The sequence below is a fragment of the Pseudonaja textilis genome, chromosome Z, assembly GCF_049901715.1.
Source record: "Pseudonaja textilis isolate UNSWEBS1 chromosome Z, rPseTex1.2, whole genome shotgun sequence".
NCBI lineage: Eukaryota > Metazoa > Chordata > Lepidosauria > Squamata > Elapidae > Pseudonaja > Pseudonaja textilis.
Genome location: NC_142008.1, coordinates 3833308 through 3851431, shown reverse-complemented (window position 1 = coordinate 3851431; position 18124 = coordinate 3833308). Strand labels below are relative to the sequence as shown.

The 18124-nt window shown below is 43.5% G+C and overlaps 1 protein-coding gene across 3 annotated transcripts; it reads right to left on the bottom strand.

Annotated features, from left to right (window-relative positions):
* Window positions 1-4850: 4850 nt before the first annotated feature.
* LOC113447975 (uncharacterized) lies at window positions 4851-17313 on the bottom strand. 3 transcript variants are annotated; one of them, XR_015740310.1, is made up of 4 exons: window positions 17075-17313; window positions 10986-12947; window positions 6467-6557; window positions 4851-4970 (listed from the first exon to the last, which is right to left on the bottom strand). XR_015740310.1 is itself a non-coding variant. In XM_087917560.1 (2 exons), the coding sequence occupies exon 2, from the start codon at window positions 12240-12242 to the stop codon at window positions 11157-11159; it is 1086 nt and encodes a 361-aa protein (XP_087773686.1). In that variant the 5' UTR covers window positions 12243-12947; window positions 17075-17313; the 3' UTR covers window positions 9714-11156. The 3 variants fall into 3 exon arrangements, 1 of the variants encoding a protein (XP_087773686.1); XR_015740311.1 differs by lacking the exon at window positions 6467-6557; XM_087917560.1 differs by lacking the exons at window positions 4851-4970; window positions 6467-6557 and having other exon boundaries at window positions 9714-12947.
* Between the last annotated feature and the right edge of the window lie 811 nt (window positions 17314-18124).

Below are 18124 nucleotides of genomic sequence, written 5' to 3'. Positions count from 1 at the left end.
AACCACACTTGTTCCTTTTCAGAAATGGACTCTCTTTAGGTCGCCACATAAAGACTATTCAAAGTTATGAGTAACCTCCCCCAAAAGGTTCAGAGATCTATTCTGGACCAAACACACACAATCATGTGGCCACATTTTGAGCTCTTGGCAACTGGCTCACCTTTATTAGCTGGTTGCAAGTGTTCCATAATCACTATCAGTCCTCAACATATGACCACGATTAAAACCCAAAGTTTCCATGAAGTGAGCTTTGCCCCGTTTTCCCCCACTTTATTTTAATTCCCTCGGAGCATTCTCTTTTGTATTTCAGGCATAAAATTGCAGCTGGGGAACCAAACCTGGTTATGTCAATGGGATGAGAATGACCAGACAATTGTGGCTTATTTGGGGACCAGATTGGGGAACTTTGGTTTCCCAGGTTGAAAGGAGGAGAAACATCTGAAAAAAGTCCAATGGGAATCAAAAAACAATGGGCACAACTAGGTAGCCTTCAACTTTACAACCACAGTTGAGCAAAATTTTCTTCGATAAACAAGACAATTGTTCATTGAGTTTTGCGCCATTGCAGAGCCTTTCTCGTCACAGTTGCTAAATGAATCACTTCAGTTGTTTAGTTAGTCACACGGTTGTTTAGTGAATCTCGCTTCCCCATTGACTTTGTTTGACAGAAGTTTGCAAACCTGACCCTGGGATATAGCAACCGTCATAAGTATGAACCAGTTTCCAAGCATCTGAATTTTGATTATGTGACCTGGGGATGCTTCAATGGTTGTGTGAAAAATGGTCATAAGTCACTTTTTTGCCGTGCCGGTGTTAACCTTGAATGATCATAAATGAATGGTTATAAGTCGAGGACTTCCCATAATGTGATTTCAAATATTTTTTTGATGGAAACAACCCCTCACAGCTAGGAATGTATTGACTCACTTAATGACCACCATACTTGATTAATGACTATCACATTTGCTTTTCAGCCATGGTGTTCACCTAATGATGGTCACAAAAAAAGATCGTAAAATTGAGCCAGTCACTTGGATGCCTTGACCTACAGCTGTCATGACTTACGGCATAAATTCCAGGCTCCGTTATGGTGCTAAGTCAAGGACGAAGCAGTCTTCTACAAGCCGACTGCCATTTTGAACCATATGAAAGGAGCCCACGGCAAATCTGAGTTTATCTGAGGTGGAATTAGCATTTGATCCTTTTCTGTGCCTCTTGGGGCGCGACTTGCTTAAAACAATTTCTCATATTAGACAGTTGCTATTTATTTTAAAGTTCAGAATATTTTTCTCTTCCGAGCAGTTTTAAGACACAGGTGGCATTTGCTTGGAGTAATATGCAGGGCAGATTCCCCGCTGTCAGCTTTCATTGAGGCACCCGTTCCTCCGTTCCAAGTCTTCTCAGGAGAATCGTCCGGTAATTATTTTAATCTTCTTTTCTGGTATGGAAGAGTGGTTTTGAATTTTTTTCTCTCACATTAAAGCTGAGAATGCTTCGTAAGCTATAATTTGACCCTGGTTCACTTACTAGCTGTTTACCTAACATTTCTGGCAAAAAAATGCCAGGGTTTTACAAGCCATCATGGAGGATATCAGTGGTGGCTAACCCTTTTGGGCTCCCGTGCTGAAAATTGTGCGCATGCTCACATGCTAGCACCCAGAAGGCAATATGCCCCGCCCCTCTGAGCATGTGTGTGCAACACCTCCTGCTCCCCCTGACCTGCACTGCGCATGCACGCACCTCCCAGCTGATTCGGCCTCCCTGAGGCTTGAGGGAAGCCTCTGCAGCCTTGGGAGTCTGAAAAATGGGCCCGTTTAGTCACTTCCGGTATTTCCGGAAGGCCCATTTTTCGGCCTCCCAAGGCTGCAGAAGCTTCTCTCGAGCCTTAGAGAGGCCAAAAAAAAGTCTCAAACTGGCCAAAAATCAGCTGGGAGGTGCGTGCATCCGCAGTGCAGGTAAGTTTGGCTGGGGCTCATGTGCCCGTACAAATGGCTCTGTGTGCCACCTGTGGCACATGCCATCACGGATATAAGCCATGATTATGTACGGTTGACTTTGCTTTAATTATTTAGGGCCAACCTGCCTTAAAAATATCGAAGTCAGTGAAACAATCAGATCTTGTCTGGTTAGATAGTTGCGTAACCATCGGGACAAAATCTGGAAGAAAGCAATGACGGTGTCACAATACAGGGAGTCCTTGATTTAAAACATTTCATTTCGTGACCGTTCAAACTTACAACATCACTGAAAAAAGTGACATGATTGTTTTTCACATGTACGACCATTGCAGAATTCCCCATGGTCACGTGATCCAAAATTCGGCTGCTTGGCAACTGGTTCACATTTATGACGATCAAAGTGTCCTTCTGACAATCAAAGTCAGCGGGAAGCCAGACTTACTTAACAACTGTCTTAACTACCTTAACAACGGTGGTGATCTATTTAACAACTGTGGCAAGAAAGGTCGTAAAACAGGGCACAAAATTTACTTAGCTGTCTCACTTAGCACCAGAAATTTGGAGCTTTGTTATGGTCATAAGTTCAGGATTACTTCTAGTGGAAAATAAATTGTTGGGAGTGCGACTTGATAGCATCTCTCCTTTAACACTTCAGGAATCATTTTTAAAGTCTTATACCGTAGGGAGTCCTCAATTTACAACCGAAATGGTGTTCAAAATTTCCATTGCTAAGTAAGAGAGTTAAGTGAAGTTTGCCCCATCTTCCTTGCCACAGGTGTTAAGTGAATCACTGCAGTAGTTAAGTTAGTAACACAGTTGTTAAGTGAATCAGGCTTCCCCATTGAGTTTGCTTGTCAGAGGGTCGCAAAAGGGGATCACGTAACCCTGGGGCACTACAACCATCGTAAGTGCATGCCAGTTTCCAAGCATCTGAATTTTGATCACGTGAACTGTGCTGCAATGGCCATTAAGTGTGAAAAATGATCCAAAGTCACCTTTTCCCAATGCTGTTGTAAACGTGAAATGATCACTAAACAAAAATGTATAAGTTGAGGACTAACTATTGGTCTCAGCCAAGGAATGTGCAGCTTGGAAAGATGGATGTGTGAACTACACACTAACCTCCTAACAGGGCCTTCTGTCCATTAACCCTTAGTATTTTTTCTTCTCTGAAAATTGTATAAGGAAAGAAAGAAGAGGGGAACAAATGCCAGAGGTGGTATTCAGCCGGTTCTGACCAGTTCTGGAGAAATTTTGAGTAGTTTTGGAGAACTGGCCAATACTGTTAGGAATATAAGTCACCTAACAGGTATTTGGGTTAGAAATATATAAACCAGGATAAACATTTTAAAACTGTAACTTTAAGAAAATGCAAAACTGTAATTAGGTGTGGTTTCTCAAACGGCCATAAGATGGAGCCAGAAACCTGGTTTGTCTTAGTCTGAGTCTCAGAAGAGAGTGTATCTCTGTTTCCTTCTGTTGGAAAGTATTGCCGTTGCTCCATTTCTTCTAATTGACTGGATTTAATGTAAGTCTGTTACTGAACTGTTTTTGACACTGGAATTTGATATTTGGATTATCCCTGGATTGAAAAACTGACTGATTTTACCTGTGAATGATTTTTGGATTGCTTATTTTGGACTTTGCTTAAACCTTTCTGCAAGTAAAAACCTACATTTACTGTACAGTGTATCTGTGTGCTCTGTGTGTATTATTCAAACACTACTCTCAAATACGTCTCCCTGTATGCGCCCATTCTCCTAACGGGGAATTACCTCAACAAATACTGCCTCTGACTGGTCCTGCCCCCATCTATTCTCTGCCTCCTATTGACTCAGCTGATCGGCTGGTCTTTTTTGGTTGCCCTGCACAGGAGAATGGAGCTGGAAAGCAGGTTAGTGGGGTGGGGAGGGAAGGGGGATTTTGCAGTATATTTTTTCCCTGGAGTGGGTTGGAAATGGGGATTTTGCAGGATCCTTCCCCTGCCACACCCACCAAGCCACACCACGCCCACCAAGCCATGCACCACAGAACTGGTAGTAAATAGTTAGGGAAATAGTAGAATCCCACCACTGATCAGTGTCCTTTGGAGTTTGACTCGGGACAGTCGTTTTCAATTTGTGGCTGTGGGGGACCACAAGGGGGTCAACGAAGGCTTGAAGAAATGATTTAAATTTTAAATCTTGAGTTAAATCTTGGGGGGTTCTGTGGTCAGTTGTTAGGCCGTGTCAAATTTTCAAGCTTTCAGTTTCCAAACTTTAGGGATGCTCAAAAGTTGTGACGTGCCTTGGGGATTGTAAAGATATTTGGGTTACTTTAATATAATTTAGATGTGCTTGGTAAGTCACTAACATGAGTCACTCAGAGTCATCATGGAATCTAGTGGTCTGAACTTTGACATATTAAATTAAATTAAATGTTACAAACCCTCAAACACTATACCCACAGGGACACAGCATTTTTTTTTAAAAAAAACCCCACAAATAAGGGCATTCTTTATTTTATAGGGATGTGGTGGCTCAGTGGCTAAAATGCTGAACTTGTCGATCAGAAAAGTCGGCAGTTTGAATCCCTAGCGCTGCGTAACGGAGGGAGCTCCTGTTCCTTGTCCCAGCTTCTGCCAACCTAGCAGTTCAAAAGTGTGTAAAACGGCAAGTAGGAAAAGTAGGGACCACTTGGGTGGGAAGGGAACCGCATTCTGTGCACCTTCAAAGGCGTTTCGTCATGCCGGCCGCATGACCACCGAGACGTCTTCGGACAGCGCTGGCTCTTTGTAACAGGGATGAGCAGCGCCCCCTGTTCTACCATCCTTATCCTGGAAAATAAATTTAATTTAAAACAAAAAACACCTGTATTTGTTGCAGGGAAAAAAAAAACCTCACACAATTTCCTTGCAGCGACACATAACTTTTATTCTCTTTACTCTTTATTGATTAGTTACACAGAACAGAGTTGAGTGTTCTCCGGTGTTAAATCTAACGATAAGTCTCCTCCAATGTTTATTCTCAGCACCTGCCCAAGAGACAAAAATGTTTTTGAGCACATTAATCCTTTGGCTGACCTCTTTTAGTGGGATCAAAGCTTACGTAGATTTTATTTTTGAAGTCATGGTTTCCATAAGCAAAGGAACTCATTTTTAGACTCTCGCTCAGGAGGATTATTAAAGAGGCCACGCCGTTGGATTAGTGACCCAGTTTTTCATCCTTACCTGCGATCCATATGCAATATCTCTTCCTACCCATCTGCTCCCATCCGCCTGAACAACGCTGATTTTACAAATCAAACAAAACCAACCAGTGAGATAAAAGTCTGGCTGGATTTACGGCCTTGCTAACTAATTAGGTCTGCCCTGAATTTCCGATAGGAAGGAGGAATAATTTGAGGGGGTGGGGATAGAGGAAGGTGGCAAATCTCACCGTAGCTTTGGTAGTCTGGCCTGGCTAAAGTAGTCCCTGACTTACGATGACAATCAAGCCCCAAAATTCTGTTCTTAGTTATAAAGAGTTATAAAGTGAGCTTTCACCCATTTTACGACTTTTCTTGTCAGTTTTTACGTGAATCACTGCAGTTGTTAGATAGATGATAGATAGATAAGATAGACAGTAGATAGAGATAGAAAGATATAGAAAAATATAAAAATAGAGATAGATGGATGATAGATTAGATAGATAATAAATAGTAGATGATTGATAGTGATAGAGATAGATGTATAAAAATAGAGACAGATGATGGATGATAACTCAGATAGATAATAGACAGTAGATAGAGATAAATATAAAAAAAGAGATATAGATGGATGATAGAAAAAATGAACAGTAGAAAGAAAAATATAAATATAGAGATGGATGATAGATTAGATAGATAATAGACAGATAGATAGTGATAGAGGTAGATGTATAAAAATAGAGATAATGATGGATGATAAATAGATAATAGACAGTAGAGATAAATATAAAAATAGAGATAGATGATAGATGGATGATAGATAAAATAGACAGTAGATAGAAAGATATAGATAAGTATAAAAATATAGAGATGATGGATGATAGATTATATAGATAATAGATAGACAGTAGATAGCTATAGCTATAAATATTAAAATAGATAATAGATGGATGATAGATTAGCTAGATAGTAGATAGATATAAATATAAAAATAAATGATAGATGGATGATAGAAGTAGATAGATACAGATATAGATAAGTAAAAATAGAGATTCAGAGATTAGATAAATAACGATAGATATATGATGAGATAAATGATAGATATGATAGATGACAAATATAAAAATAGAGATGTAGATGGATTATACATGATATAGATGAGTATAAAAATAGAGACATAGAGATTGGATAGATGGATGGATATAGATATAATATATAGATAGAATTCTACATTGGCCAAGTGTGATTGGACACACAAGGAATTTGTCTCTTGCATAAGCCCAGAGGGTATATATAAACAACAAATAACGGATCATCTCTCATAAATCATAATTACATAGTACCGTGGTGGTTGTTAAGTGAATCGGGCTTCCCTGTTGACTTTGCTTGTCAGAAGGTCGTAAAAGGGGATCGTGTGACTCCGGGACGCTGCAACTGTCGTAAAGATGAGTCGATGGCCAAGAATTTGAATTTTGATCACAAAACCATGGGGATGCCCCCTTTTTTTTAGTGCTGTTGTAACTTTGAACAGTCACTAAATGAATTTTCGTAAGTCAAGGACTACCTGTGCTTGCATGGCAGCCTATTAGGAGACCTTGGGAAAGGGATAGGAGGAGGTGAAGTAGATAGGAAGAGGAGGAAAAAATAGAAAAGGAGGAGAAGATAGGAAGAAAATTGAGGAGCAACAGCAGGAGAAAAAGAAGGATTGTGAGACCCTTTCTACTCTTTGTGCTTGGTTATTTCCTTGCAGACGTTTGATTACCAAACTTAATAACCTCATCAAGGCTAGAAGGGTGTGGGGTTCATGGAAAGGAGGAGGAGGAGGAGATAGAGAAGGAGAAAATAGGAAAAGGAGAAGAAGAAAATAAATATAAGGGAGGAGGAGAAGGCAGGGAGGAGGAGAAAAGAAGGAGAAACAGAAGATAGAAAGGAGAAGATAGCTAAGGAAAAGACCAATTTTTTTATCGATAAGAAAACTCTGTGGAAAACTCCATGAAGACACCAGGTGTTGAAAAAAAAGAAAGCAAAACATTGACTTTTTAGTCTCCATGGCAGTCTCCAAAGCAAAGAGGCGACTGATAATTCAGTTTATTTATTGAATTGTTCAACTCATGCCCTGCCCAATAGTCAGGGAGCAACCCCAGTAAATCCCAGGCTTGTGGGTTAAACAGGGAAAACGTGCCAGAAAAGCTACGTGGGTGGATAAATCAAGTCACAGAATCATAGAATGGACAATTTTCACCCTGTTTTTTGTATTGTGCTTAAAATGAGGATGTAAGTCTCTACATTTTCTAGGCTTTTCGTACGAATATAAGTTTCTCTTTCAAAAGAAATAGGGGTACATTGAGACGTCCTAATATGGCCCCTCTCATCTTGTTGATGTAAGGACAGATAGTCCTTGACTTACAACAATTCATTTAGTGGCTGTCGAAGTTACAACGGCATTGGAAAAAGTGACTTAAGATCATTTTTCACACTTAGAACCCCGGTAGCATCCCCAGGGTCGCATGATCAAAATTCAGACCCTTAGCAACTGACTCATATTTATGACGGTTGCAGTGTCCCCAGGGTCACATGACCCTCCTTTTGTGACCTTCCAAGCCAACATCTGACAAGCAAAGTTAATTAGGGAGCAGGATTCGCTTTAACAATCACGTTTCCCTTACTAACTGAAGAGATTTGCTTACATTTGTAAAATGGGGCATAGCTCACTTAACAAGTCCTGCTTAGCAACGAAAATCTCGGGCTAAACTGTGATCGTAACTCGAGGACTACCTACACGACTTCCGATGGGGCTAAGCAAGTGAAAATTCTGATGCCCAAAACTCAAAATTCTTCAGATTCTCTTCATACACGTAGTCCTTGACACATGGCGATAATGCAGTCTACCCATTATGGCAGGGGTCTTCAAACTTGGCACGTTTAAGACTTGTGGACTTCAACTCCCAGAATTCCTCCTCCAGTCATGTTAGCTCAGGAATTCTGAGAGCTGAAATCCACAAGTCTTAAACGTACCAAGTTTGAAGACCCCTGCCATAACGGCCATAGGTTGTGTGACAATTGTAAATCGGGTCAGTCTCATGAGCAATCCAATTATACACCCTTCCCCCCCCCCAGTCATTAAATCAGGACGGCAGTCATTAAACCAAAGTCCGGCCTGGTGGCCAATTGCGGCCCATTTTCAAATTTTGAACGGTCCACAGCCTCTTCTCCCCGATGGCTCAGCCTGTCACTCATCCCCACTGGCCAGTGTTTTTCCCATTTAATGTTAATGGTTCAAAAAAATGTCAGGCTGAATTGTCGGCTCCACACATTTTCACCTCACCAACTCTGGCCCTCTTTGCAAAAAGTTTGGACGCATTAAAACTTTTGGGCGCCAGGAACAGATTCCATGGAGCGACGTTTTTCCAGGGACTGGGGGATCCGTGGTTTCCTGTGCTGCCTTCATCCCACAGACTTGTGGGGTTTTGCTTGTTTTCACGATCCAGTTTCTGACATGCCAAAGGCCCCGCGCCCAGCGGTGGAATTCAGCCAGTTTGCACCAGTTCAGGAGAATTGGTTGTTAACTTTCTGAGTCGTTGTTGTTGGAAAAAATCATTAGGGTAGAGAACTGGTTGTTAAATTATTTGAACCCCACTACTGCCTGTGCCAGTCTACAGACTGGAAGTTGGGGACCCCTGGTTAAACCCACGGTTTGCTATGGCAGTGTTGCCAAAAACTGGAAATAACTTCCAGGTTTTGGCATAGCCACAGCAAAAGAGGTCCATGTGTTTGCAGGGCACAAGTAAGGACCATCCTTGCAGCTGTGCTGACCAGCAACTGAAGGGAGACCATATGACCACCCAGGAAGGGGACACCATGAGATCCTCAGAACTGAATCCTGGTTCTAGGTAGGTTGTCACCTCCAACGGCCGCTAAGGAAATAGTTATAAGTTGAGGACTGTCTGCATTACATCTTCGAGAACATGCTTTTGAGATGTCCATAACAAATTTTTAGATCTTTATTATCTGTTCCCGCCATCGCTAAATCTGGAATAAATTCCCGAGTTTGTTTCTTGGGCTGCTCTTCACACTATGCTTGGACAGTCCTTACTGACCTACGCTGACCACTGATTTCTGCTTAGATGGACAGGGCTGGACAGAGCTTTTGAGTGACGCTAGATCCTCCGTTTTGGTGCATCCTGGCTCTTAACATCCAGATACAACTTCCTGCTTCATTTTGATCCTTGATGTACAACCACGATGGAGCCCAAAATTTGTGTTGCTAAGTGAGACACTCGTTTTGCTCCATTTTACGACCCCTTAACGCAGTTGTTAAGTGAATCTGGCTTCCCCACTGACTTTGCTTGTCAGAAGATTGGAAAGGGGGTTCACGTGACCCCCTGGGGACACTGCAAAGGTCACGAATCAATTGCCAAGGGTCCAAATTTTAATCACGTGATCATGGGGATGCCACAATGACCTTAAGTGTGAAAAAACGGCTGTAAGTCACTTTTTTTTCCAGTGCTGTTGTAACTTTGAATAGTCACTAAATGTATTGTTGACTGCCTTTAATTGCAAAGAGGAATCTTGTGGCATGATTCAGGAAGAAGAATTGAAACCAAGTGTTTATTCAGGCCCTTGCAGAAGTGCCCTGAGGACCAGATGTTTTAAAATCCTCTTGTCTCTGACAATCCACCATGTTACATGGAAGGCATGTAAAAGGCTGGGCAAAGAAGCAATGCCAAGGGAACAGTCACATAAGAGATGACACCACAGTGGTGGGATTCTACCAGTTTCCCTACCGGTTCAGTGATTGTGCACTTCGCGCGTATGTGCACACACACCTAACGTACATGCACAACTTTCCAAACAGCAGCTGAGGTTCTGCCGCGCCAATCAGCGGAGAGAATAAAGAACAGAAAAGTGCAGAGGCAGGTTGTACTTTTCTCTCTTCTTTCTCCTCTTATCGTCATCGGAGTTTTTGGTTTTTTTTACAACTGGTTTGGGCGAGCCGTGCTGAACCAGTAGTATTTCACCACTGATGACACATCTGCATAATGCACAGAGAAAGAGGCTCAAAAAAGACAGCAGGAGACCTGCACTTTCAGACTTGCAAGATTCTGTTAATGCAGCTTTACAATAAAGTAGAATTAGATCCTGATTTATCGCACAAGACCTGACGTGTTGGCTAGAAATGACAGGAAATAGGAACCGTCTTTCTCTTCAATGACAGGGTCATTGGGCTGAGACTCCGACGGAAATTATACAGGTGTGTGTGTCTTTCCACCCAAAACAATCCTGGAGCCTTCTTAGGCATCTTACACAAATCCAGCAAGTTTATATAACCTCTCTTATTTTTTTTTGCACAATTCTTGTTTAGGGGAAGTGGAGGAGGTAAATTGTTTGGCAGAATGAAACTGTCACAACATATAAACAACAGAAATGGAATTAGTTAGGAACTCCCATTTCTTTTGAAAGTATCTTGGCAACTAGAAAGTTGGTGCCCTCTCTATCCCCCAACAGGGCAGAAATTCACAATGACACGGGTTCTATTCCTTCTAGCGCCACCTTCTGCTTTCCTGGAGAACACACACAAAATTAGTCCTATGAATTAGCACACACACACACACACACATGGCGAAACACGCTGCTTTAAGCCCCCAAGACTGCAAAAAGCAAGATCCTATGATTTTTTTTCAAATGTGATTAATTAAGCATACGAAACCTTCCTATTTCACTCAGGTGTCCGCATCTCCAGATATGTCTACAGGCAGTCCTCATTTAGCGACCATAATTGTCAGTCGCTAAGTGAAGCAACTGCTAAGTAAAATCACGACTGTGCTTAATGATCTTCCTTCCGCTTTCCTTTGATTTACAAACCTGTAAAGGTTATGAATGGAAGACTGGCCACCCCAAAAAATGATTGTTTCGCTTTCCCACCGTTAACTACGAAGGGTCACTAAAAGAGGCAGTGGCTAAGCAAGGACGGCCCTTCCTGCCGTTCTGAGTTTTCCATCCGCCTGCAATTCCAGTTCTTCTTGCCAAGCCTGGTCACTCCATCTGAGTTTCGTGCATATTCGGCATCTCACGGCTGTGGATTTTCTGGTGTCGCCGGAGATATTTCTTCAGCCGAAATTGCTTCCCGCAAATGAAGCATTTTTGGTCTCCCTCGCTCAGGTGCAACTTTTGGTGCTTCACCAGGTACTTTCTTTGCGTGAAAAGTTTCCCACACTTGGTACAGTTGCAAGGCCCCATCTGGATGTGGATCATCCGGTGTCTGAAAAGATTGGTCTTCTGGTTGAAGGTTTTCTCACACTCGGGACACTGATACGGCGCTTCCCGCGTGTGGATTTTTTGGTGCCGGATGAGATTGGACCTCCGGCTGAAGCTCTTCCCACACTCGGTGCATTTGAACGGGTCGCTCAGGTGCATCCGCTGGTGACGAAGCAGCTGCCGGTTCATACGAAAGCTTTCCCCGCACTTGGCACACTTGTATGACCCTTCGGTCGTGTGAATTTTATGGTGCCGAGTGAGGTTAGACTTCTGATTGAATTCTTTGCTGCAAACGGGACAGGGGAACGTTTTCTCTGCTTTCGGCTCTTCCAGGAGGACGGGGAGATTTTTCTGGGACTTGGCAAAGCCCCCGTCCTGTTTGGTGAACATGGAAGTCGGGGGGCGCCTTTTGAGGAATACTGAGGGCGGGTCAATGTTCTCCCCAAACTCTGAATCGAGGGGAGGGTTGGCGTTGGCTTCCTTTTTGATCCTTTGAGACAGGAACGGGACAGAGTTTTGGCACAGGGCCCACTCATATTCGGGGTGCTCTAAATCCTCCTCTTTGATGCCGATTTGGGATGCACCCGCTAAGCAACTGGCATGTATTTCAATATTCTCTGCTTCTTCCTCTGGCTGAAATTCCAGGGGAAAATTGGAATATTTCTTCGGCGAGTGTTTTTGTTCGGCTGTATCCAGGTTTTTTTTCCCACCGAGTGACCCCAAATGTAGAGCCAGATCTTCTTCCATAGAAAAGTTCCATGGTGGACTTATCTCTATTTCCTTTTTATTCTGAATTCCCCACGGACCTTTAACCATCTTTGGATTGCCTGCACCTTCCCAAACGTCTCTCTCCTCGGATGCCATCTGCACCTGAGTTTTGAGCCTTTCCTAAGAAAACTCCTGTTTGCTGTGTGTTGTTTGGAACCGAATTAACCGGTTGGTTCCATCACCTGGTGGTACCCTTTTCTCTCCAGGGCCATGTAGACAAATCGACTTCCTGGGAAGAAAAGCGTAACAATGAGGTCAGCTCACAAACTTTCCCCCCCACTGAGCAAGTCTGATTAACATTTCCTCAATATCCTTTTCATCGTGTTTGAAGAATGCAAAGTCCAGCCGTTTATGAATTTTTGAAACTGACCTCGAATGGCTCACTTTTCAAGGCAGACAATTCTTTGATCAGAGATGCTGTCATATGTACTGCATAGTAGAACAATTTTTTTGTTCTGGAAGATATTTAGATAGATATACAGATTATCTCTCAATGCCAAAACCCTTGTTATATTTGTCGCTTGACATGCAATTCTTAATATTCTTTTTTTTTCTTTTTTCTTTCCTTCCCTCCTTCCTTTCCTTCCTTCCTTCTTTCCCTCTTTCTCTCTTCTTTTTTTTTTGAGAAATGAAACAAAGTTTGCACAAGTTTGTTCAAATGAATCTTTTCTTCTGACTTCAGCTCGGACTTTTTATTGACACGTCCAGTCTTCCGCTACAACAGAAGCAACACTGTTGTAATCAATATAATTGATATTCTAATCCTCATGAACTTCTTTGGGTGATATTCTCAGCTTTTACCTGTTTGATTGAAGAAAAAAGAAAGAAATAGATCTTAAGGGGATTGCAAAATATCTGCAGCCTTTCTTGGTTTTTTCCCCCTCATCTTATTTTAATTCTCTCCCTGCATTTTCTTTTGTATAAAATTACAGCTGGGCACCAAACCTGGTTATATCAATGGGATGAGAATAACCAGCCATTTGTGGTTTATAATCCCAAATTAGCTGGAAGTTGGTTGATTGATTTCCAAGTAGGAAGGGAGAGAGACATCTGGCAAAAGTCCAGTGGGAGTTGGTCAAACAATGGTAGGGACAACTAAGCAGTCCTTTATTTCTGACCCCAATTGAGCAAAATTTCCATTGCTAAGCCGTTGTTAAGCGAGTCATTGTAATTAAGTTACTAATAACACGGTTGTTAAGTGAATCTGGCTTCCCCCATTGACTTTATTAGTCAGAGGGTCACAAAAGCGGATCATATGTTCCCCCCAGGACCCTGCAACCGTCATAAATACAAGTCAGTTGCCAAGCATCTGAATTTTGATCAATTGACCAATTGCAACAATGCACCAATCATCATGAAAAATAGACATATCTTACTTTTTTTTTTCAATACGGGTAGTCCTCAACTTATGACCACAATTGAGCCCAGCATTTCTGTTGCTAAATGAGATGTTTGTTCAATGAGTTTAGCCTCATTTCATGTCCTTTCCTGCCACCGTTGTTCAACGAACCATTACGGTTGTTGAATTAGTCACATGGTCCTTAAGTGAGTCTGGGCTTCCCCATCGACTTGGCTTGTCAGGAGGTCGCAAAAGGGGATCCCATGACCACCACAACCCCCGGGACGCTGCATAAATATGAGCCAGTGGTCAAGAGTCCGAATTTGGATCACGTAACCGTTGCACTGCTGCAATGGTTGTGGGAAAAATGGTCGTAAGTCTGTTTTCTCCGTGCCCTTTCTACTTTGAATGGTCACTCTATGAACTGTGGTAAGTCAAGGATTGCCTATATATTATTGAATCACCAGGGCTGGCATTTTGACTTTTTTGACTTTCTGGTAGATACCTGCACCTGGTTCAGGCCTAGGAACTGACCCAAACACATCCTAAAATCAGTGCTGACTATATTCCCATAAAGATCCTTCAAAATATCTGTCCAAAGTGTTGGTGAAGTCTGGTGGACATAGTAGCCTAGAGAGTGGAGAAGGAAGGAATGACCCTTTGAGGGAGGGGACTTGAAGAAGCATTTAGATGCAGGGTGGGGGAGTTCCCTTGGTGAATCCAGCAAGGTTATAAAGGTAGTCCCCAATTTACAACGGTTTGTTTAGCGACCGTTCAAAGTTAAAGCGGCACTGAAAAAAGCGACTTATGACTGTTTTCACACTTACGACCATTGCAGTATCCCCATGGTCCCGTGAGCCAAACTCAAGATGCTTGCCAACTGTTTCATATTTACAACGGTCACAGCATCTCGGGAGGGTCATGTGACTCCTCTTTTTGCAACCTTCTGACAAGCCAAGTCAAAGGGGAAGCCAGATTCACTTAATGACCATGTGGCTATCTTAACAACGGCAGTGATTCGCTTAACAGCTGTTGCAAGAAAGATTGTAAAAGAGGGCAGAGGTCCCAAACGTCTCTCTCAGCCACAGTAATTTGGGGTTCGGTTGTAGATGTAAGTCAAGGACTATCTGAATTCTTTCTGTGCGTTTTTCAATTTAAATATGTGGTTTCTGCTTTCTGTTGCGGTTTTTGGGCCTGCTAATATCTCACATCTCAGCAGAAGTTAATCATAATATATCGAATTAAGTGGGGAGATTTATTAAAACGCTTCCCTGGTTAGGGGGTGTATACTTCATGCAATGAAAAACAAACACCCTGCACACACAAAATCTCAATAAAACCTGGTCTGAAAGGCTGGAAACCTTATATAGGTAGTCCTTGACTTGCAACCAATATTTCTGTTGCTAAGTGAAACATTTGTTCAGTGACATTTGCTCCGTTTTACGACCTTTCTTGCCACAATTGTTAAGTGAATCTGGATTCCCCAAAAGGGGATCATTTGACCTCAGGGACACCGCAAAGGTCTTCAATAGGAGTCAGTCGCCAACCCCTCTTGCATTTTGATCATGTTAACTATGGGGATGCTGCAACGGTCATAAGTGTGAAAAGTGGTCATAAGTTGCTTTCTAAAGTGAAGTTGTAACTTTGAACGGTCGCTTAAATGAACTGTTGTAAATTGAGCAGTGTCTGTATGGACTTTTCGTGAAAGAAAAAAGGAAATGGCGTAACGATCTCTGGATTCGAAGATTGAGAAAAACATAAGATTAAATGAAGGACAAAAGGTATGTATAATATTCATGAGGAAGGAGGAACAATTCAATTCTAATGATCTGTTGACAAGAAGTCTGGAAATCACCCATATATTTCTTAATATTTATTTGTTTGATTTCCTTCCTTCCTTCCTCTCTCCCTTCCTTCCTTCCTTTCCTTCCTTCCTTCCCACCCTTTATTTCCTTCTACCTCCCTTCTTCTCTTCCTCCCTCCCTAGTTTCCTTCTTTCCTTCCCTTCGTTCCTTCCTAGTTTCTTTCCTTCCCTCCCTCCCTTTCCTTCTACCTTCCTTCCTCTCCCTCCCTTCTTTCTTTCCCTCCTTCCCTTCCTTTTCTTCTCGCCTTCCTTCCTCTCTCCCTCCTTTCGTTCGTTCCTTCCTAGTTTCTTTCCTTCCTTCCCTCCCTTTTCTTCTACCTTCCTTCCTCTCCCTTCCTCCCTTCTTTCCTTCCCTCCCTCCCTTTCTTTCCTTTCACCTTCCTTCCTCTCCCTCCCTCCCCCTCCCTCTTTCTTTTCTTCTACCTTCCTTTCTCTCTTCCTCCCTCCCTTCCTTCCTTCCTTCCCTCCCTTTCCTTCTACCTTTCTTCCTCTCCCTCCCTCCCTCTTCTTCCCTCCTTCCCTTTCTTTCCTTCTACCTTCCTTCCTCTCTCCCTCCCTTCATTCCTTCCTTCCTAGTTTCTTTCCTTCCCTCCCTTCTACCTTCCTTCCTCTCCCTTCCTTCTTTCCTTCCTTCCTAGTTTCTTTCCTTCTTTCCCTCCCTCCCTTCTACCTTCCTTCCTTCCTTCCTTCCTTCCTTCCTTCCTTCTTTCCCTCCCTCCCTTCTACCTTCCTTCCTTCCTAGTTTCTTTCCTTCTTTCCCTCCCTCCCTTCTACCTTCTTTCCTTCCTTCCTTCGTTCCTTCCTTGTTTCTTTCCTTCTTTCCCTCCCTTCTACCTTCCTTCCTTCCTTCCTTGTTTCTTTCCTTCTTTCCCTCCCTCCCTTCTACCTTCCTTCCCTCTCTCCCTTCCTCCCTCCCCCACTTTCTTTCCTTCTACCTTTCTTCCTCCCTCCTTCGTTCATTCCTTCCTTCCTAGTTTCCTTTTTTCATTCCTTCCCTCCCTCCCTTTCTTCCTCCCTTCCTTCTCTCCCTTCCCTTTTATTCTATAAAAACATTCTTAATAGATACAGATTAAAAGGAGAAAAACACCACAGCCGTTTTGCCCACCAGGTTCACCCAATGGCTTCAGTGCAGCCTTGACTACTGCCAGGGGTTGCCCTTGAAGACATTGTGGAAACTGTTATCTCGGCCGGCCGAAGCACAGGAGCAGCGCCTTCCGATTTCTATCACCCCCAAGTGCTTGAGATGTGCCCACTTTCAGCAGAGATGCCTTGCCCCAGAGGGTGGGCGAGCAAGCGGTCATTCCCAACATCTCCAAGACCCCCCAACCCTATAGGTTTTCTTGACAGAGTCACGCCACCCGCAAACTCCAGAGTTAACTTGCCACCTTGGCTGCCTTCACCCAGTTGGCTTTGCTCAAGCAAACCGAGCTCGTAGCTTTATTGCTCTGGCTCCGCGGGCACCACATGCCAAGCCAATGCCCGCGTTCCCACCACCGGCGGAATCCCGTGTGTTGGCTTCGTTGGGCGTCTCGTGTGAACGCGCCAGAGTTGAATCCCGTCCAAGTGGGAATCGTGGGTGGCGATAATGATGATGCAGGAGGGCCCGGTGGGTGGTGAGTGGGAAATGTCTTCATCCAAGGGTCCGAACGGGGTGGGGGGGGTGGGCGAGACGAATGCAAACTCGGACGCGGGTGGGTTAGGAGAAGGACGTGGAAACGGCCTTACCGAGCTCCGTGCAATCCTTCCGGGCTGAGCTCCAGCCAAGGAGGGCAGGAGGGCCCCTGCAGGAAAAGCGCTGGGACACCGGGCAGGGAAGCTGAATTCAACAAAGGAAAGGCAACTTTTGCCCCGGGCAGGACCAGGGATGGGTGATCCCGTCGTGAGGATTCGTACAAAGGGCGTCCCTGGGAGAGGAAAGGGGTGTCTCCCTTCCCACCCCCCCGGAAATCGCCTTCTCCAGAAACACGGTGGCATGCCAGGACATGGGCATGGGCTCGGGGCCGCAAGGCTTCCTGGGAATTGTAGTTCTGGTCCGCACGACCCTCCCCCCGGCCCCCAACTTCCTAAAGGAAGAGAACCTCTGCGTTGGGGAAAATCTCTGGTCCGTCTCCAAAGGGCAGGAATAGAGGATACGATGAAGGCGGTCCAGTTCATTAGCCTTGGAATCGCGCGTCCAGTTTTGCGCACCGCGATGTGGGGAAAAAAAAAAGAGGTTGAAATTCTAAAGAAAGAGTGCAGAGAAGAGCCACCAAGAGGATTAGGGGATAAAAACATACGAAGAACGGTTGCAGCAACTGGGTATGTCTAGTCTAATGAAAAGAAGGACTAGGGGAGACATGATAGCGGTCTTCCAAGATATCAAGGGTTGCTCCAAAGAAGAGGGAGCCAAGCTATTCTCCAAAGCCCCTGAAGGCAGGACAAGAATCCACGGGTGGAAACTAATCAAGGAGAGAAGCAACTTAGAACTAAGGAGGAATTTTCTGACCGTTAGTGCAATTAATCAGCTTGCCTCCAGAAACTCTGAATGCTCCAACACTGGAGATTTTCAAGAAGAGATTGGACAACCAATCAAAAATGGTGTAGGTTCTCGAAATACAAAATATCTTATATTGCATGTAGTAAGAGCAGCTAGAATTTCCTACACACAGTACTGGAAGAAAAACGCCATACCTCCCGAAGGTTTAATAATTAAAAAAAACCTTCAAGTATGTGGAAATGGATAAATTAACTATGGAACTAAAAGGGAAGGCTGACATGGAATACAAAGCGATATGG